Genomic DNA, 18,564 nt, shown 5'->3' on the forward strand with positions numbered 1-18,564 from the left:
AATTACACGCCATATTTAATGTAACTATTGCACTTAAATGTTTGTTAGGGGGTCGATTTATTAATTTTGACCCTTGTAGGGATCCGTAGTCCGTCAATCGGTATTTACGACAGTTTGTTGACAACACGGTAGACGCCGTGGTTACGAACAAGCATGGATGCTGCAGTAGGAGTGTGTTAACCTGGCCTGTGTGTTTTCCCTTGGTTTGACATCTCTGAATTCCATCGATTTATATAAAAAGCACTCACTTTCAAGGCATCATGCATGAAAGAGTGATTCCCGCGTCTCCCAACTGGTACTGCGGCCGCTGCAGCGACACCAACCAGAGAGGCGTGATGGGCTTCGGAGCCCGGAACACAGTCTATCTGCTGGACGTGTCTACAGAGTCCTGCTCGGTCCTGGGTGAGTAGATCCAACACTGATCCACAGTCCTTAAAAGTCCTGGGTCAGTAGAAACGTCACTCTCATCCACAGTCCTGGATGAGTATCACTCAGATCCAGAGTTCTGGGTGAGAAGTTGCATCACTCTGATCCAGAGGATTTTAATAACAACTAGGAAATTCAATTGATGGAATTATGCTCCAGATGAGGAGGGCTTGCGGATTATTTTTACTCCACCACTGTCCTCATGAAACAATATCTCCTTTCACCTTGGAGATTAATAACCTACATATCTCTCTATCCCTAGATCCCTCTCTATCCCTAGATCTCTATATCTATCTAGGACCTTACTGGGCCGTTTTAACAGGGTCTGACTCCAGACCAGCTCTGTACAACTGACGTGTATTATTATTATTATTAGGATGGCTGCACTATCCCTGTTGACCGTGTCTGACTCCCTGTCTCCGTCTCCCTGCAGGGAGTCTGTCCGGACACAAGGAGCGAGTGTCGGGCTTCTCCTTCTGTCGCCAGGCCGGTCAGGACCAGCTGTGTGCCAGCAGCTCTGACGACGGCACTGTCAAGTTCTGGGACGCGGACGACAGAGTTCTGCTTAAAGAACACAGCGGGCATCAGGTGGGTACCGCCATATGCCCGACAGCAGGATGGTACTTGGAGCCAACACAACAAAGGAAGTCTAGATCCGAATCTGATGCATTTAAGCAAAGAACAGTACTATGCCTGTAATGTACATTGTTTGTATGTAGATATAAATATGTATGTCATCGCATGTCAAACCTACAGCCTCTTTACTAAGCTAGCAAGCGTGTGTGTGTGTGTATCCTGAACTGTACTCTGTGTGTGTTTATATCCTGAACTGTACTGTGTGTGTGTGTGTGTGTGTGTGTGTGTGTGTGTGTGTGTGTGTGTGTGTGTGTGTGTGTTTTATATCCTGAACTGTACTGTTTGTCCTGAACTGCACTGTGTGTGTGTGTGTGTGTGTGTTGCAGGGCACCATTGTGGCGCTCCACTGGTCTCCAGCAGATAAGAACCTGGTGGTGTCCGGGGATGACAAGGGGGTGGTGGTCTGCTACTGGTTCAACACGGGGGACTACAGCAGCTTCTTCCCCCTCCCCAAGGCCCTGTTCTCCCTCTCGTGCTCCCCCCACTCCTGGAAGCTCCTGGCCCTGGGGTGAGGAGCTTAGATCTTCTCCACATCACGTTCTGCTCACACAATCAGACCCTAGAGTGGATGGTCCAGAGAATGAGATTAAGAAGAGCCGTAGGGCGTGGACACCCTCCTGACAGAGGCTCCCAACACACGGCCCCCACTTTAGCCCTGACGTCTAACCTCCTGGAGACCCTGGAGGACCAAGTGAGCCACCGCATAACAAGTGTCTCCTCCTGCTCCTGCTCCTCCTGCTCCTCCTCTTCCTGCCTTCCTCCTCCTCCTCCTGCTCCTCCTCCTCCTGCTTCTTCTCCTCCTGTTCCTCCTCCCCCTGCTCCTCCTCCTCCTCTTCCTGCCCTCCTCCTCCTGCTCCTCCTCCTCCACCTCCTACTCCTCCTCCTGTTCCTCCTCCCCCTGCTCCTCCCCCTGCTCCTCCTCCTCCTGCTTCTCCTCCTCCTCCTCCTCCTGCAGGTACAAGCAGGGGATGATCCTCCTGGTAGACGTGTCTAAGAAAGGGGAGGTGCTGCATCGGCTGCGAGGCCACGAGGATGAGATCCACTCCCTCTCCTGGTCCCCCAGCACCCCCGCCCTGGGCCAGGGAGGCGCCCCCCAGGACCCCCCAGGGGAGGAGGAGGGTAGGGTGCAACCAGACGCTGGTTCTGTACGGTCCTTCTGCAACACGAAGGGTTCCAGGGTTCTGCTGGACCTCTAGAAACCAGAGCCTGTTAAAGCAGGACCGTGTTGGGTTCTGGGGTCAGCTGATTGGACCATATCCTCCAACACGTGACTCTGTTTTTTGTTTAGACTTTGCGAGAGGGAGCGGCGGGTATCTGGCCTCCGGGAGCCGAGACCAGACCATCCGGGTCTGGAGCACCGACACCGGGAGAAGTGAGATCCTCCACACCCCGACCACGCCTTTCAAATACTTACTGCTTCACTACTACACCTTTAAATACTTACTGCTTTACCACTACAGCTTTCAAATACTTACTGCTTTACCACTACAGCTTTAAATACTTACTGCTGCACTACTTCACCTTTAAATACTTCACCACTGCTTCACTACTACACCTTTAAATACTTACTGCTGCACTACTTCACCTTTAAATACTTCACCACTTGTTCACTACTGCACCTTTTTGAATACTTACTACTTAACTACTACACATTTTAAATACTAATTACCTAACAACTACACATTTTAAATACTTACTACTTAACTACTACACATTTTAAATACTTAGTACCTAACAACTGCACCTTTAAACACTAGGCAGGTGGGGATGGAACCCAGAACCACACCACTAGACCCCATGAGGTAAATGACTCTTCTTCTCTGGTGGTAAATGCAGGCATCACGACGTTAAAGCTGCCCTACCTAAAGAAGAGAGGGGGCGGAGTCGGCGGTGGGGGCGGAGCCAGTGGGGGGAAGGACCGCCTCTGGCTCAGTGTTCATTGGCCGGACGACCGCCCCTCCCAGCTGCTGTCCAGCTGTTTCAGGTGACCAGGAACATCTGCCTCTTCTCCTATAGTGACGGAGCTAATGTGCTAGTTATGCTATAAAGTTAGCCTGGTGATTACAGTATAGAGCTAACTTGCTGGTTATGCTATAGAACTAACATGTATGTGTGTGTGTGTGTGTGTGTGTGTGTGTGCCTGTGTGTAGTGGAGAGCTGGTTCTGTGGGACCTGGGTGCGAGTGGGAAACAGAAGTGGAGTGTTCTGGGCTCAGGAGATCAGAACCACAGCCGCATCGTGTTCAACATGAGCTCTGTCCGTCTGGCCAGCGGGCGCCACCTCCTCCTCACCACCTCCATGGACCGAGAGGTACCGTAATCCAGATGAACTCATCACGTTAATCCAGAGTCACTCATGTTAATCCAGAGTCACTCATAACGTTAATCCAGAGTCACTCATGTTAATCCAGAGTCACTCATGTTGACCCAGATTAACTCATCATGTTAATCCAGAGTCACTCATGTTAATCCAGAGTCACTCATGTTGACCCAGATTAACTCATAATGTTAATCCAGAGTCACTCATATTAATCTAGAGTCAATCAGGTTAAACCAGATTAACTCATCGTGTAAATCCAGATTAACTCATCATGTTACTCCTTATTAACTCATCATGTTAATCCAGATAAACTCATGATGTTAATCCAGAATAACTCATCATGGTTATAGAGAAGTGGTAATCTATTTGGATCGGTAATCCAGATTACATGATTGAATCTATATGGATCTGTTAATACAGATTGCATGCTGTTGACCTATCGGGATCCATAATCCAGATTGCATGGTGTTGAACTTCATGATCCATTAATCCAGATGAAACGGTGTTGACCTACATGTATCTGTTAATCCAGATTAAGTGCTATTGACCTGTTAATCCAGACTACATGGTGTTGACCTACGTCTGTCTGTTAATCCAGATTAAGTGCTATTGATCTGTTAATCCAGACTACATGGTGTTGACCCACGTCTGTCTGTTAATCCAGATGAAGTGCTATTGACCTGTTAATCCAGACTACATGGTGTTGACCTATGTCTGTCTGTTAATCCAGATGAAGTGCTATTGACCTGTTAATCCAGACTACATGGTGTTGACCTACGTCTGTCTGTTAATCCAGATTAAGTGCTGGGACCTGGCGTCCCTGGAGTGCGTGTGGACGCTGCCCACCTTGGGGGGCTCGGTGTACGCCCTCAGCTTCTCCCCGGTGGCCACGGGCCTGCTGGCACTGGGCGGGGCTGACCAGATGATCCGGTCCTGGGACACGCTGTCCCTGCAGAACCCCTACCTCACCAAGACCTTCTGGCAGGGCATCCGCTCCAAGATCACCGCGGTACGGCTCGCCTTGGATACAGGGGAGCTAGGACTTAGCCCCTTGGCCTGGGGTTAGATGTTGGAGACCTGGGACTCTGTGGCCATGCCTGGGATTAGATCGTCATGCCTTGGGTTAGATAGAGGAGAGCTAGGACTCAGCGGTCCTCATGCCTGGGGTTAATATAGGAGACCTGGGACTAGGACTCGGTGGCGTCCCTTGGGGGAAACATACGTTTAATGCTGAATACAGTTGTTTTGTCCACTAGGTGGAGGTTCGGCTCCATCCAGTGGTCTAAACAGACAGAATCAGTAGCACACTAATACAAGCAGTCGTAGTGCCGTCCAAACTGTAACGTTTGGTTCTGTGTGGTGGCGTGGTTCTGTGTGGTGACGTGGTTCTGTGTTGTTCTGTGTGGTGACGTGGTTCTGTGTTGTTCTGTGTGGTGACGTGGTTCTGTGTTGTTCTGTGTGGTGACGTGGTTCTGTGTGGTGACGTGGTTCTGTGTGGTGACGTGGTTCTGTGTGGTACTGTGTGGTGACGTGGTTCTGTGTGGTGACGTGGTTCTGTGTGGTGACGTGGTACTGTGTGGTGACGTGGTTCTCTGTGGTGACGTGGTTCTCTGTGGTGACGTGGTTCTGTGTTGTGTTCTGCCCAGCTGGTCTGGCACCCCAGCAGGGAGGGCTCGCTGGCGTTCGGGACGGACGACGGGAAAGTGGGAATCTACGACGCCTTCTCAAACAAGTGAGAGGAACCAGTTAACCCAGACCCCAGACCCCTTAGGGAGTAAAGTACCTCTCTCAGATTGAACGAGGTCCTTGTTGTCGTGACCCCCTTCAGATGACTGTCCTCCTCTTCCTCCTGTTCCTCCTCCTGCAGGCCTCCTCAGATCTCCTCCTCCTACCACCATAAGACCATCTACAGGCTGGCCTGGGGCCCCCCCCTGCCCCCCCTCTCCTTTGGTGACACACACACACACACACACACACACACACACACACACACACACACACACACACACACACACACACACACACCCTCTCTACAGAGATACTAAGGGAGGTGGTGTTCTCCCTGCAGGGGGTGCTGGTGAGCGCCCGTCCTGCAGCCTCTACAGCTGTGGGGGGGAGGGCGCCATCCTGCAGCACGACCCCCACAGCCTGGCCTCGGACGCCTGCAACATCGACAAGCTGATCAGAGACACCAACAGCATCAAGGTACCGTAGCCTAGCGGCGACTATAACAGCCTAGTGTAGCTTAGCACGGTACTAGCAGAGCACTGTGTAGCCTAGCAGAGATAATTGACAGGACTGGAACGAAAGTGTAACCCATGGCAACCGTCTTAACTCCTCCCCCCAGCACAAGCTGTCCCCTCACTCGGACTTCAGCTGGAAGCCAGACGGAACCGTGGTCGCCATCGGCAACGAGGACGGGTCAGTTACCCATCCCACAATGAGCAGCCCACTACGAGCGTGTGTTGCCGTGCCAAACCCATGACCTCATGCGCTGACCCCCCCCCCCCCAGGTCTGTGGACGTGTACGCGGCCCCCCAGCTGAAGCAGCTGTGCAGCGTGCAGCAGCACAATAAGATCATCAACACGCTGCAGTGGTACCACCCCCTGGCGCCGCAGCCCGAGCTGCAGTACCTGCTGGCGTCGGGGTCCAGCAGCGCCAAGGTCTACGTGCACGACCTGCGCTCCGCGTGCGGTAGGAAGGAGCACATGACCGCTAGCCTTCAGGTTGACACAGAGCGCACGGTGTTTCCATGTGGAGCTCTAACACACAGTGTTTGTAAATCTCTAAAACACGTGGTGTTTACATGTGGAGCTCTAAAACACATGGTGTTTACATGTGGAGCTCTAAAACACGTGGTGTTTACATGTGGAGCTCTAAAAACCATGGTGTTTACATGTGGAGCTCTAAAACACATGGTGTTTACATGTGGAGCTCTAAAACACATGGTGTTTACATGTGGAGCTCTAAAACACATGGTGTTTACATGTGGAGCTCTAAAAACCATGGTGTTTACATGTGGAGCTCTAAAACACATGGTGTTTACATGTGGAGCTCTAAAACACATGGTGTTTACATGTGGAGCTCTAATAACCATGGAGTTTACATGTGAAGCTCTAAAGCATATGGTGTTCACATGTGAAGCTCTAAAGCATATGGTGTTCACATGTGAAGCTCATGGAGTTTACATGGAGAGCTCTAAAACGCATGTTTGCATGTGAATCTCACAAACACATGGTGATTACACGTGAAGCTCTAAAACACATTGTTTACATATGAAGCTCTAAAACTCATTGTTTTCATGTGAATCTCTAAAACGCATGCTTAAATGTGGAGCTCTAAAACACATGCCTACATATGGAGCTCGAAAACACATGCTGACTTGTGATGCTCTAAAATGCATTGTTTACATGTGAAGCTCACAAACACATGGTGTTTACATGTGAAGCTCTTAAACACATTGTTTACATGTGAAGCTTTAAAACACATGTTTACATGTGAAGCTCACAAACAACAAGCGGTTGTAATCAGTAGTATTTGACCCATAGTGCAGCTGTTGTCGGGGTTTGTTTACTTGTGAAAGACCTGGGAGCATAAGGGGTTAGCTTAGCTTGGCTAACCTCATCTGTTGGACCTCTGTTGGACCCCATATTGTCTCCAGAGGCGCCGGCGGATCCCCCTGCTGTGATCTCGGAGGCCTTCCGCACCCTGGGGGCCCACACGGGCAAGATCACCGGCCTCTCCTGGAGCCCCCACCACCCGGCACGCCTGGCCACCGTCAGCTACGACCACACCGCGCAGGTCAGGGGTCACACAGGGGGCATACAGAGCAGGTTGAAGGTCAGGGGTCATTAAAAATCAGGTTGAAGGTCAGGGGTCACACAGAGCAGGTTGAAGGTCAGGGGTCATTAAAAATCAGGTTGAAGGTCAGGGGTCATTAAAAATCAAGTTGAGGGTCAGGGGTCACACAGAGCAGGTTGAAGGGCAAGGGTCATACATAATCATTTAGCGCCATTTGTGTGAAATTAGCAGATGGATCCAGATTTTCATCTGAATTAGCATAGATATTTTTGTTGAGATTTCTCCAGATTTTGCTACATATTCCACATTGTGTGTGTCTGTGTGTGCAGGTGTGGGACGTGCTGAAGGGGGAAGGGCTAGTGAACTATCGTGGTCATGGTAACCGGGTCATGTGTGTGGAGTGGTCCCCCGTGGACCCAGACGTGGTCTGGACCGGAGCGGATGACTTCACCGTTCACGAGTGGAAGCCGTCCAAACAGGAGTTCACAGCGCCCCCCAAAGGTGAGGAGCAGGACTACAGCCTGGTCCCATAGGACTGCATTACCCAGTAGGACTACAGCCTGGGCCCATAGGACTGCATTACCCAGTAGGACTACAGCCTGGGCCCATAGGACTGCATTACCCAGTAGGACTACAGCCTGGGCCCATAGGACTGCATTACCCAGTAGGACTACAGCCTGGTCCCATAGGACTGCATTACCCAGTAGGACTACAGCCTGGGCCCATAGGACTGCATTACCCAGTAGGACTACAGCCTGGTCCCATAGGACTGCATTACCCAGTAGGACTACAGCCTGGTCCCATAGGACTGCATTACCCAGTAGGACTACAGCCTGGGCCCATAGGACTGCATTACCCAGTAGGACTACAGCCTGGGCCCATAGGACTGCATTACCCAGTAGGACTACAGCCTGGGCCCATAGGACTGCATTACCCAGTAGGACTACAGCCTGGTCCCATAGGACTGCATTACCCAGTAGGACTACAGCCTGGGCCCATAGGACTGCATTACCCAGTAGGACTACAGCCTGGTCCCATAGGACTGCATTACCCAGTAGGACTACAGCCTGGGCCCATAGGACTGCATTACCCAGTAGGACTACAGCCTGGGCCCATAGGACTGCATTACCCAGTAGGACTACAGCCTGGGCCCATAGGACTGCATTACCCAGTAGGACTACAGCCTGGGCACATAGGACTGCATTACCCAGTAGGACTACAGCCTGGTCCCATAGGACTGCATTACCCAGTAGGACTACAGCCTGGTCCCATAGGACTGCATTACCCAGTAGGACTACAGCCTGGTCCCATAGGACTGCATTACCCAGTAGGACTACAGCCTGGGCCCATAGGACTGCATTACCCAGTAGGACTACAGCCTGGGCCCATAGGACTGCATTACCCAGTAGGACTACAGCCTGGGGCCATAGGACTGCATTACCCAGTAGGACTACAGCCTGGGGCCATAGGACTGCATTACCCAGTAGGACTACAGCCTGGTCCCATAGGACTGCATTACCCAGTAGGACTACAGCCTGGGCCCATAGGACTGCATTACCCAGTAGGACTACAGGAGTGGGTCTGGGAACGCTCCATTGGCATGGCTCAATCCAAGGGGTGGGATAAAATGTTGTCTTTCATATTCCCTCTGCACGCAATAGGATAGCGCTACAATCAATCATGCCGCAGGGACCACACAGATTTCCGTCGCAGCTTAGTCGTCGTTATGTTAAGCCCGCCCACTGACTCTATAATGCGACGTGATTGGCCTGACCAGAGTTTGTTTTTTCCAGCTCGCGAGCTGACGGAGAGTTGCTAGACGACCCTGGCTGCAAATTACATTTGCTGCTGCTAGGGGCGTCTTGAATTCTAGGCTAATAGGACTGCATTACCCAGCAAGACTCTAGCTTGGTCCCAACAGGAGAAGGGAGACTGGTCCCAGTAGGACTACAGTACCTAGTAGGACTACAGTACCCAGTAGGACTACAGTACAGCCTGATCTAAAGGTGTCAACACTGTTTACTAAAGACGCTGACACTCACTCTTCCTTAACTTCCTCTTCCTCAGGCAAGAAGATGGTGGGACTGAGGGAGAAGAACAAGCAGAAGAAGAACAACATGGCCGCCGGCGGGCAGAGAGAGGGAGAGCCTCCGCCTGTTGGAGAGAGAGAAGCTAGTGAGAGAGGGACTAGGAGTGTTGATGGAGAGAGGGAGGCCAAGGCAGTGAATGGAGAGACGGAGATTAAGGCAGTGAATGGAGAGAGAGGGTGGCGGGAGAGAGACCCTAAGAGAGTCAACGGCGAGAGAGAGACTGTCAGTGTTAATAGAGAGAGAGAGACTAAGGCAGTGAATGGAGAGAGAGGGTGGAGGGAGAGGGACATTAGGAGTGTTAACGGGGAGCGAGACGAAGACGAAGAGAATGGAACCAACGGCTCATCGTTATCAACAGGTAACTCACGGACACGCACACACACAGGACACTAGTGATAGCCATGCTACTGTGTGCCACGTTAGCTGCTATTGTTAGCATGCTAAGGTGGTCTTGTGGTGTGTTTCCAGCCGGTGGAGGGATGAAGAAGCCCCCTGCACCCTTGAGGACCAAGGAGAAGCCAGGTGTGTCTCTTACATACTACTATATTCTCTTACAATACTATATTATTGCATCATCTGGTTAAATATATTCCACACTAAGTTCCCAACTTCCTCAAAGACGGCGAATGTGTTGACACTTTTGAAAAGTTATATTTAATACATTACACTTATTACATGATATGATGTGTAGGAGATGTCTCAAACGTGTGTGTGTGTGTGTGTGTGTGTGTAGAGTTGATAAAGAGGAAGAAGGCTCGCTCTATGCTTCCTCTCAGCACAGCCATGGACCACCGCTCCAAAGAGGACCTGCTGGAGGACTGCGTTACCCTGGCAACCATCACACACAGCCCAGGTGAGCCTGTTACCATAGAAACCACCACACACAGCCCAGGTGAGCCTGTTACCCTGGCAACCATCACACACAGCCCAGTTGAGCCTGTTACCCTGGCAACCATCACACACAGCCCAGTTGAGCCTGTTACCCTGGCAACCATCACACACAGCCCAGGTGAGCCTGTTACCAAAGCAACCACCACACACAGCCCAGGTGAGCCTTTTACCCTGGCAACCATCACACACAGCCCAGGTGAGCCTGTTGCCCTGGCAACCATCACATACAGAGCATGCACGTAGCAACCCTCAATCAACCCAGTTGATGCCATCATGACAGGTAGCCTAGACGGACGACCGTTGGTGTCTTTAGTTAATATTGAGTGTGTGTATAATTGTGTGAAGCCCTTTTGAAACAAACCCATTATAGTGGTGGAGGGCGCGGCCAGAGCCACACCCCCAGCTGATTGATCTCTTATTCCGATTTAGAGGGTTCATGTGTGTGGTTGTGTGTTGCGTCATCAGCGCCCCCTGCAGGCTGTGCCCCGGGCAAGGGACCCCACCTCCAGCTGGGGCTGTTCTCAGACCGGCCTGCCCTCCACAGCATGTTCCAGGAGGAAGGTGAGCTCAACACTAGCGGCTAACATCAGTACCACTCACACCAACAGTAGCAACAAAACCACTAGCGGCTAACATCAGTACCGCTCACACCAACAGTAGCAACAAAACCACTAGCGGCTAACATCAGTACCGCTCACACCAACAGTAGCAACAAAACCACTAGCGGCTAACATCAGTACTGCTCACACCAACAGTAGCAACAAAACCACTAGCGGCTAACATCAGTACCGCTCACACCAACAGTAGCAACAAAACCACTAGCGGCTAACATCAGTACCGCTCACATTAACAGTAGCAACAAAACCACTAGCGGCTAACATCAGTACCGCTCACATTAACAGTATCATTGAGAAAACTAGTGGCTAGGACACCTAGCATTGCTAAGGAACGGTGTTGCTAGCAGGAGGAGAAAGATACTAGCTGTGTGTGTGTGTGTGTGTGTGTGTGTGTGTGTGTGTGTGTGTGTGTGCGCAGAGGAGGCCCACCTGGCTGCAGGTCACCCTGACTCGGTGGTCTACCTGCGGCTGTGGACCGGAGACGTGGAGGGAGCCCTGAGGACGGCAACCGAGAGGGGAGAGCTCAACGACCACCTGCTCGCCATCGCCCCCACAGGTGAGACCCGGAACTACACCTGGAGCTGTGATACAGGACAGACTGTAGCTGTGATACAGGACAGACTGTAGCTGTGATAGAGGACAGACTGTAGCTGTGATACAGGACAGACTGTAGCTGTGATACAGGACAGACTGTAGCTGTGATACAGGACAGACTGTAGCTTTGATATAGGACAGACTGTAGCTGTGATACAGGACAGACTGTAGCTGTGATACAGGACAGACTGTAGCTGTGATACTGCATTAATGTTACCTGTGAGGGTGGTGTATTAAGGTGTTACCTGTGAGGGTGGTGTATTAATGGGTGTTACTGGTTAGGGTGGTGTATTAGGGTGTTACCTGTGAGGGTGGTGTATTAAGGTGTTACCTGTGAGGGTGTTGTATTAAGGTGTTACCTGTGAGGGTGGTGTATTAAGGTGTTACCTGTGAGGGTGGTGTATTAATGGGTGTTACCTGTGAGGGTGGTGTATTAAGGTGTTACCTGTGAGGGTGGTGTATTAAGGTGTTACCTGTGAGGGTGGTGTATTAATGTGTTACCTGTGAGGGTGGTGTATTAAGGTGTTACCTGTGAGGGTGGTGTATTAAGGTGTTACCTGTGAGGGTGGTGTATTAGGGTGTTACCTGTGAGGGTGGTGTATTAAGGTGTTACCTGTGAGGGTGGTGTATTAAGGTGTTACCTGTGAGGGTGGTGTATTAAGGTGTTACCTGTGAGGGTGGTGTATTAGGGTGTTACCTGTGAGGGTGGTGTATTAAGGTGTTACCTGTGAGGGTGGTGTATTAAGGTGTTACCTGTGCAGGTGGCTACAAGGTGTGGGTCCGGACGGTGGAGGACTATGTGAAGCAGCTCTGTCTGCAGGATCAGCATCTGAAAGCCGCCTCCTTCCTGCTGTCAATCAACAAGCTGTATGAAGCTATAGAGCTGCTGCACTCACACAAGATGTACAGGTGGGGGTGGAATGTATATATTATCTCTGTATGTGTATAATGTATATATTATCTCTAGAGGTGTGTGTAATGTATATAATATCTCTGTAGAGAAGTATGTTTATAATGTATATATTATCTCTAGAGGTGTGTGTGTGTAATATATTATCTCTGTAGAGAGGTATTTGTAAAATGTATATATTATCTCTAGAGGTGTGTGTGTGTGTAAGGTATATATTATCTCTTTAGAGAAGTCTGTGTATAATGTATATATTATCTCTAGAGGTGTGTGGAATGTATATATTATCTCTAGCGGTGTGTGGAATGTATATATTATCTTTGTGTGTCTAACGTATACATTATCCCTGTAGAGAAGCTATAGCTCTAGCCCGGGCCAGGCTGCCGGACCAGGACGTGGTTCTGAAGGGTCTCTACGTGTCTTGGGCCGCGACGTTGGAGAAAGACGGACACCTGTCAGCTGCTGCCAAGTGGTACACACTCCTATAGATACACTAATATATATACCATACCTTCTGCCGCTGCCCTTAGTGGTACACACTCCTATATATATACTGCTTTATATACTAATTCATATACCGGTCAGCTGCTGCCGAATAGTACATGCACTCTTATAAAGATATACTGCTTTTTATATATATATATATATATATATATATATATATATATCATACCTTCTGCTGCTGCCAAGTGGTACACACACTACTATATACAGTAGATATACTGCTTTGTATACTTATACATACACTGATGGATGGATCAAGTTCTGTGCAGATGGATGTGGTCCAATCAGGTGTCTCTGTCTTGTGACCGTCCAGTTACGTGGCTGCGGGGGCGGGCTTCGACGCGGCCAAGGTGGTGTCTAAGAAGAGCGATGCCCCCTCGCTGCGGGCCGCCGCTACGATAGCCCGCCTAGCGGGGGAGAGCCAGCTAGCTCACACGATAGCGCTACGCTGCGCTAAGGGACTAGCCGCTAGCCTGGACTGGGTGGGGGCACAGCAAGTACTCAAAGCCCAGGAAGTATCCAGTTCCAAGGGAGTACCCCATACCAATGGAGTAGCCAGTATCCAGGAAGTACCCAGTACCCAGGAAGTACCCACTACCCAAGAAGTACCCAGTACCGAGGGGGTACCCAGTACCCAGGAAGTACCTAGTACCCAGGAAGTACCCAGTACACAGGAAGTACCCAGTACCGAGGGGGTACCCAGTACCCAGGAAGTACCCACTACCCAAGATGGCATGCTGGTGGGTACAGCCCATTTGACTTCTAGTCTGACTTCTATCATATCATATTGTATTATACAGATCTTATATGTCTTATAATCTGTTATTATCGTATATGTTCTTAAAGCTATGGTGTAGCTGCTAATCGTGTATGTGTGTGCATAAATGTGTGCCTACGTATGTGTGTTGTGTTGTGCAGGTCCACAGGTTGTGTTTCTGCGTGGCTGAGATCCTCAGTGCTGCCTTAACGGACTGTGAGGCCGTCTCGTCCCACCCCTGGGCCAGACCCGCTCGTCCCCCGGGGGGGCCCGAGCCCCCCCAGGACCGGGTGCGTGCGGTGTGGCACCAGGAGTTCGGGGTATCAGGCGGTCCTGGGGCCACGCCCCTCCTGAAGGAACTCGCGTCGGTTGAGAAGAGTCAACTGAGCAACAACAGCCCCGCACACCAGGTCTGTCTGCCTACTGCGTGTCTGTCTGCCTACTGCGTGTCTGTCTGTCTACTGCGTGTCTGTCAGTCTACTGCGTGTCTGTCTGTCTACTACATGTCTGTCTGTCTTCTGCATGTCTGTCTGTCTTCTGCATGTCTGTCTGTCTACTACGTGTCTGTCTGTCTTCTGCATGTCTGTCTGTCTACTACATGTCTGTCTGTCTTCTACATGAACTGTCTGTCTTCTACATGAACTGTCTGTCTACTACATGTCTGTCTGTCTACTACATGTCTGTCTGTCTTCTGCATGTCTGTCTGTCTTCTGCATGTCTGTCTGTCTACTACGTGTCTGTCTGTCTTCTGCATGTCTGTCTGTCTACTACTTGTCTGTCTATCTTCTACATGAACTGTCTGTCTACTACATGTCTGTCTGTCTTCTACATGTCTGTCTGTCTACTACATGTCTGTCTGTCTGTCTTCTGCATGTCTGTCTGTCTACTACATGTCTGTCTGTCTTCTTCATGTCTGTCTGTCTTCTGCATGTCTGTCTGTCTACTACGTGTCTGTCTGTCTACTACATGTCTGGCTGTCTTCTACATGTCTGTCTGTCTACTACATGTCTGTCTGTCTTCTACATGTCTGTCTGTCTTCTACATGTCTGTCTGTCTACTACATGTCTGTCTTCTACATGCCTGTCTGTCTTCTACATGTCTGTCTGTCTTCTACATGAACTGTCTGTCTTCTACATGAACTGTCTGTCTACTACATGTCTGTCTGTCTACTACATGTCTGTCTGTCTTCTGCATGTCTGTCTGTCTACTACATGTCTGTCTGTCTTCTACATGTCTGTCTGTCTTCTACATGAACTGCCTGTCTACTACATGTCTGTCTTCTACATGTGTCTGTCTATCTTCTACATGTGTCTGTCTTTTACATGTCTGTCTGTCTGTCTTCTATATGTCTGTCTGTCTTCTACACGTGTCTGTCTGTCTTTTACATGTGTCTGTCTACTACATGTCTGTCTGAGTCTGTCTCTGTGTGGTGATCTCCTCCATCATTAGGTGGTGTCTCTCTGTGTGTCTCCTGACCTCCTCTTCCTCCTCCATCTTTAGGTGGTGTCTCTCTGTGTGTCTCCTGACCTCCTCTTCCTCCTCTATCATTAGGTGGTGTCTCTCTGTGTCTCCTGACTTCCTCTTCCTCCTCCATCATTAGGTGGTGTCTCTCTCTGTGTCTCCTGACCTCCTCTTCCTCCTCCATCATTAGGTGGTGTCTCTCTCTGTGTCTCCTGACCTCCTCTTCCTCCTCCATCATTAGGTGGTGACTCTCTCTGTGTCTCCTGACTTCCTCTTCCTCCTCCATCATTAGGTGGTGTCTCTCTCTGTGTCTCCTGACCTCCTCTTCCTCCTCCATCATTAGGTGGTGACTCTCTCTGTGTCTCCTGACCTCCTCTTCCTCCTCCATCATTAGGTGGTGTCCCACGTCGCTGTGTGTCTGTCCACGGCCGTGCTGCTCTGGTTGAGGGGCGGTGATGACGACGAGCTGGTGAAGGCAGTCTGGGAGGCGGTGGAGGCTCCGCAGGGGGTCGGCCATGACGGCATGTCCGCCAAGCTCTGCTCCCTGATCTTCCCCGACGGTGGGTTCTCCCTCCTCCTCCTCCTCCTCCTCCTCCTCCTCCTCCTCCTCCTCCTCCTCCTGTGATGACATCAGACTCTTAAGAAGTTTAACGTTTTGAATCCTAAATCTCCTCAGGTGACGTCGGCGTGTTTTCCCGGAGGTTCCAGAAGGTTCTGGTTCCCGTGGCGACGGAGGCGTCGGCGGCCCTCACCAGCCTGCAGGCCTTCCTCAACTACCGCTTCCTGTTCGACCTCTGGTGGAGCCACGCCCCCACAGCCCCCTCAGCCAATCACGAGCTGCCTAATGTGCCCGTGGCCGGGGAGGCGGTTACCGGGGCGACCGTTACCGATATGGCTGTTACCGAGACGGCGGTTACCGGGGTGACGGTTACCGAGGAGACGGTTACCGAGGCAACGGTTACCGAGGCGACGGCGCTGAGCAGGCGTGCGGCAGTGCTGCTGTCGGAGCCCCACGCAGAGTACCAGGCCACCCAGCAGGACGTCGCCCGCGTCCAGGAGCGGCTGACCGGCCTAGTGCTCCACCACGCCCGGGCCCTAGAGCAGGGGGACCAGAGCCAGAGCCAGAGCCAGGACCAGAGCCAGGACCAGGGGTATGCTGGGGACTAGAACCAGGCTTTAGAGCTAGAGGGGAGACGTGTATCTGGGAGTTTTACTGGTTCTAAACCCAGTATCTATTGTTCTAACAGAGGGAGTGTTACTGGTTCTAAACCCAGTATCTATTGTTCTAACAGAGGGAGTGTTACTGGTTCTAAACCCAGTATCTAAACTGTGTCTCTAGGCCTGAGGAGCCGGAGACCCTGATGAGTCTGTCGGCCCAGATGACCCTCTACCAGAAAGACCTCGCCCTGTTGCCCGACACCATGAAGGTCTGACCTCTCACAGCTTTATCTAACTCTGAATAATGCTCCAAAGGAAGGCGCTGCTTAGGAGTTGTCGTACTTTACAAACTACCTACTGTATGTCATCCTGTAACTAGCTCAACTCGTTACAAACGACCAACTTTTAACTAGCTCGATTCATTCCAAACTAACATACTGAGGTGCATACTGGGGTCGGCTTAGCTCGGCTAAGCTCAGGAGGTGGAGCGGTTGTCTTGTAACCGAAAGGTTGCTTGTTCGATCCCCACCTCCTCCTATCTGAGTGTTGATGTGTCCCCGAGCGAGACACTTAACCCTGACTGCTCCTGACGAGCTGGCTGTCGCCTTGCACGGTCGACTCTGCCGTCAGTGTGTCAACGTGTGTATTAACCGACGTAAGGCGCTTTGGATAAAGGCGTATGCTAAAGGCCCTAGTTGTAATTGTAGTTCAACATGACCTAGCGTCCCCCTAGCCTCTCCCCTGCAGGCGGTCTCGTATGACGTCCTGATCAGTGCCCCTCTGTCCCCCCAGACGTACAGCCACCCTGACGTGGTGGAGTGCAGCCTGGTGATCCTCCACCTGGCCAGGGGCTCCACCCTGGTGACGGAGGCCCTGCAGACCACCGCCAGAGACCTGCTGCGACGCTACGCCAGCAGCCCCGAGACCCAGAGGGCGGCCCGGGCGTTCCTCGCCTGAGGACCTCTGGGAGGACACCCAGGGGGTTTCTTATCCGAGGACCTCTGGGAGGACACTCCGTCCCCCTGTTTAGTTGGTTTCGTGTGAGACTGTAAAACAACGTTGCGCTTTGTTCACTTTGTGGGAACTCCCAATAGCAGCATTTATACTGTATCACTTTCTGTTGAATAAAATATTTCTGTTCTCAATACTCCCGTCGGCCAGTGGTCGTCTTTATCAAAGGGTTCATGTGCTGCTCGACTCCAAAACAACAGCAGATAAACTCACAATACTGCATTATATACTCTGACCTCACAATACTACAATATATACTTTAACCTCACAACACTGCATTATATAGTCTGACCTCACAATACTACAATATATACTTTCACCTCACAACACTGCATTATATACTCTGACCTCACAATACTACAATATATACTTTCACCTCACAATACTGCATCATATACTCTGACCTCACAATACTACAATATATACTTTAACCTCACAATACTGCATTATATACTCCGTGATAATGTGTCATTCCATAACTCATTTAACTTAAATTGGAATGGATTTAAAACAGAATTTTAAAAGTGTGATTAATCGCGAGTTAACTCACCAATACTATAGGATTAATCACGATAAAAAAAAATGGACAGCCCTAGTATTTATATGTTAGTTACCAATAGAAGACAGTTCCTCCAGAAAAATGCGGCATTTTTTTGTGATTGTTGCGGCCAAAAATCCTTGATTATGCGGCAGCTTTTCTTAAAAAATGCGATGAAATATGCGGCATATTTATGCAATTTTATGCGATGAAATTGCGGGAACTTGCAAAAAATGCGGGAACTTGCGAAAAATGCAGCTTTTCTATGACGTTCACGTCGCGTAATTACGTCACTTCATAACGTTCCTATGGCAACAGGGGGAAATGGCTGCTGTTGTGTGAAGTAAACGCAACATTTTTCAATTTTCTGCCAAGATATATGTGACTGTTTTGCAACGAAAATGCAGGGATTATGAAATCATGCAAGCCCCCCATATTTTGCGTGGAAATCGGCAATTTATGCCTTGAAAGTGCGGCATATTTGAAAAAATGCGGCCCCGGCATGAATATGCAGACTTTGGCTGATTATGCGTTGAATTATGCGATCGCATAATCGCGTTTTTCTGGAGGGACTGAGAAGAGGTCGCCCAGGTTTGTGTGTGTTAAAGGCGCGTTCTCTCCTGGTGATAACGAGACGGCTCGCCAGTGATGACTGACAGCGACCGTACATGTGCACTTTGGAAACAGCCGGTTGGGAACCTAAAAGTTCTTCACAGCAGGGTTTTTTTATCCGATAAAAAACAGTCAGAATGAAACAGAACTTAGTAGGATCAGTTTCAAGTTTGCATGCCTTCATTTCCTTGATGCCTATCTCCTCCTTTTGCTTTCATTTATGAGAAGCATTGCCAACACT

General features: G+C 50.3%; 1 protein-coding gene across 1 annotated transcript; it reads left to right on the forward strand.

Annotated features, from left to right (window-relative positions):
- Positions 1-149: 149 nt before the first annotated feature.
- On the forward strand, positions 150-17,245 carry gemin5 (gem (nuclear organelle) associated protein 5). The gene is made up of 28 exons (XM_079738875.1): positions 150-402; positions 860-1,014; positions 1,389-1,570; positions 2,018-2,181; positions 2,351-2,434; positions 2,899-3,046; positions 3,213-3,372; positions 4,178-4,390; positions 5,028-5,113; positions 5,249-5,331; positions 5,450-5,586; positions 5,729-5,802; positions 5,895-6,076; positions 7,044-7,183; positions 7,513-7,684; positions 9,251-9,631; positions 9,742-9,795; positions 10,007-10,126; positions 10,630-10,725; positions 11,200-11,337; positions 12,137-12,284; positions 12,635-12,754; positions 13,100-13,526; positions 13,705-13,953; positions 15,399-15,564; positions 15,681-16,155; positions 16,344-16,431; positions 16,955-17,245. The coding sequence occupies exons 1-28, from the start codon at positions 261-263 to the stop codon at positions 17,117-17,119; spliced, it is 4,749 nt and encodes a 1,582-aa protein (XP_079595001.1). The 5' UTR covers positions 150-260; the 3' UTR covers positions 17,120-17,245.
- The last annotated feature ends 1,319 nt before the right edge of the window (positions 17,246-18,564 follow it).

This window comes from Pollachius pollachius (assembly GCF_949987615.1).
Source record: "Pollachius pollachius genome assembly, chromosome: 6".
Classification (NCBI taxonomy): domain Eukaryota; kingdom Metazoa; phylum Chordata; class Actinopteri; order Gadiformes; family Gadidae; genus Pollachius; species Pollachius pollachius.

Coding starts and splice junctions, on each gene's coding strand:
- gemin5 (XM_079738875.1), top strand. CDS start 261: ATGCATGAAAGAGTGATTCCCGCGTCTCCCAACTGGTACTGCGGCCGC. Junction 10,127..10,629: donor AACCATCACACACAGCCCAG/GTGAGCCTGTTA, acceptor TTGCGTCATCAG/CGCCCCCTGCAGGCTGTGCC. Junction 12,285..12,634: donor CACTCACACAAGATGTACAG/GTGGGGGTGGAA, acceptor TTATCCCTGTAG/AGAAGCTATAGCTCTAGCCC.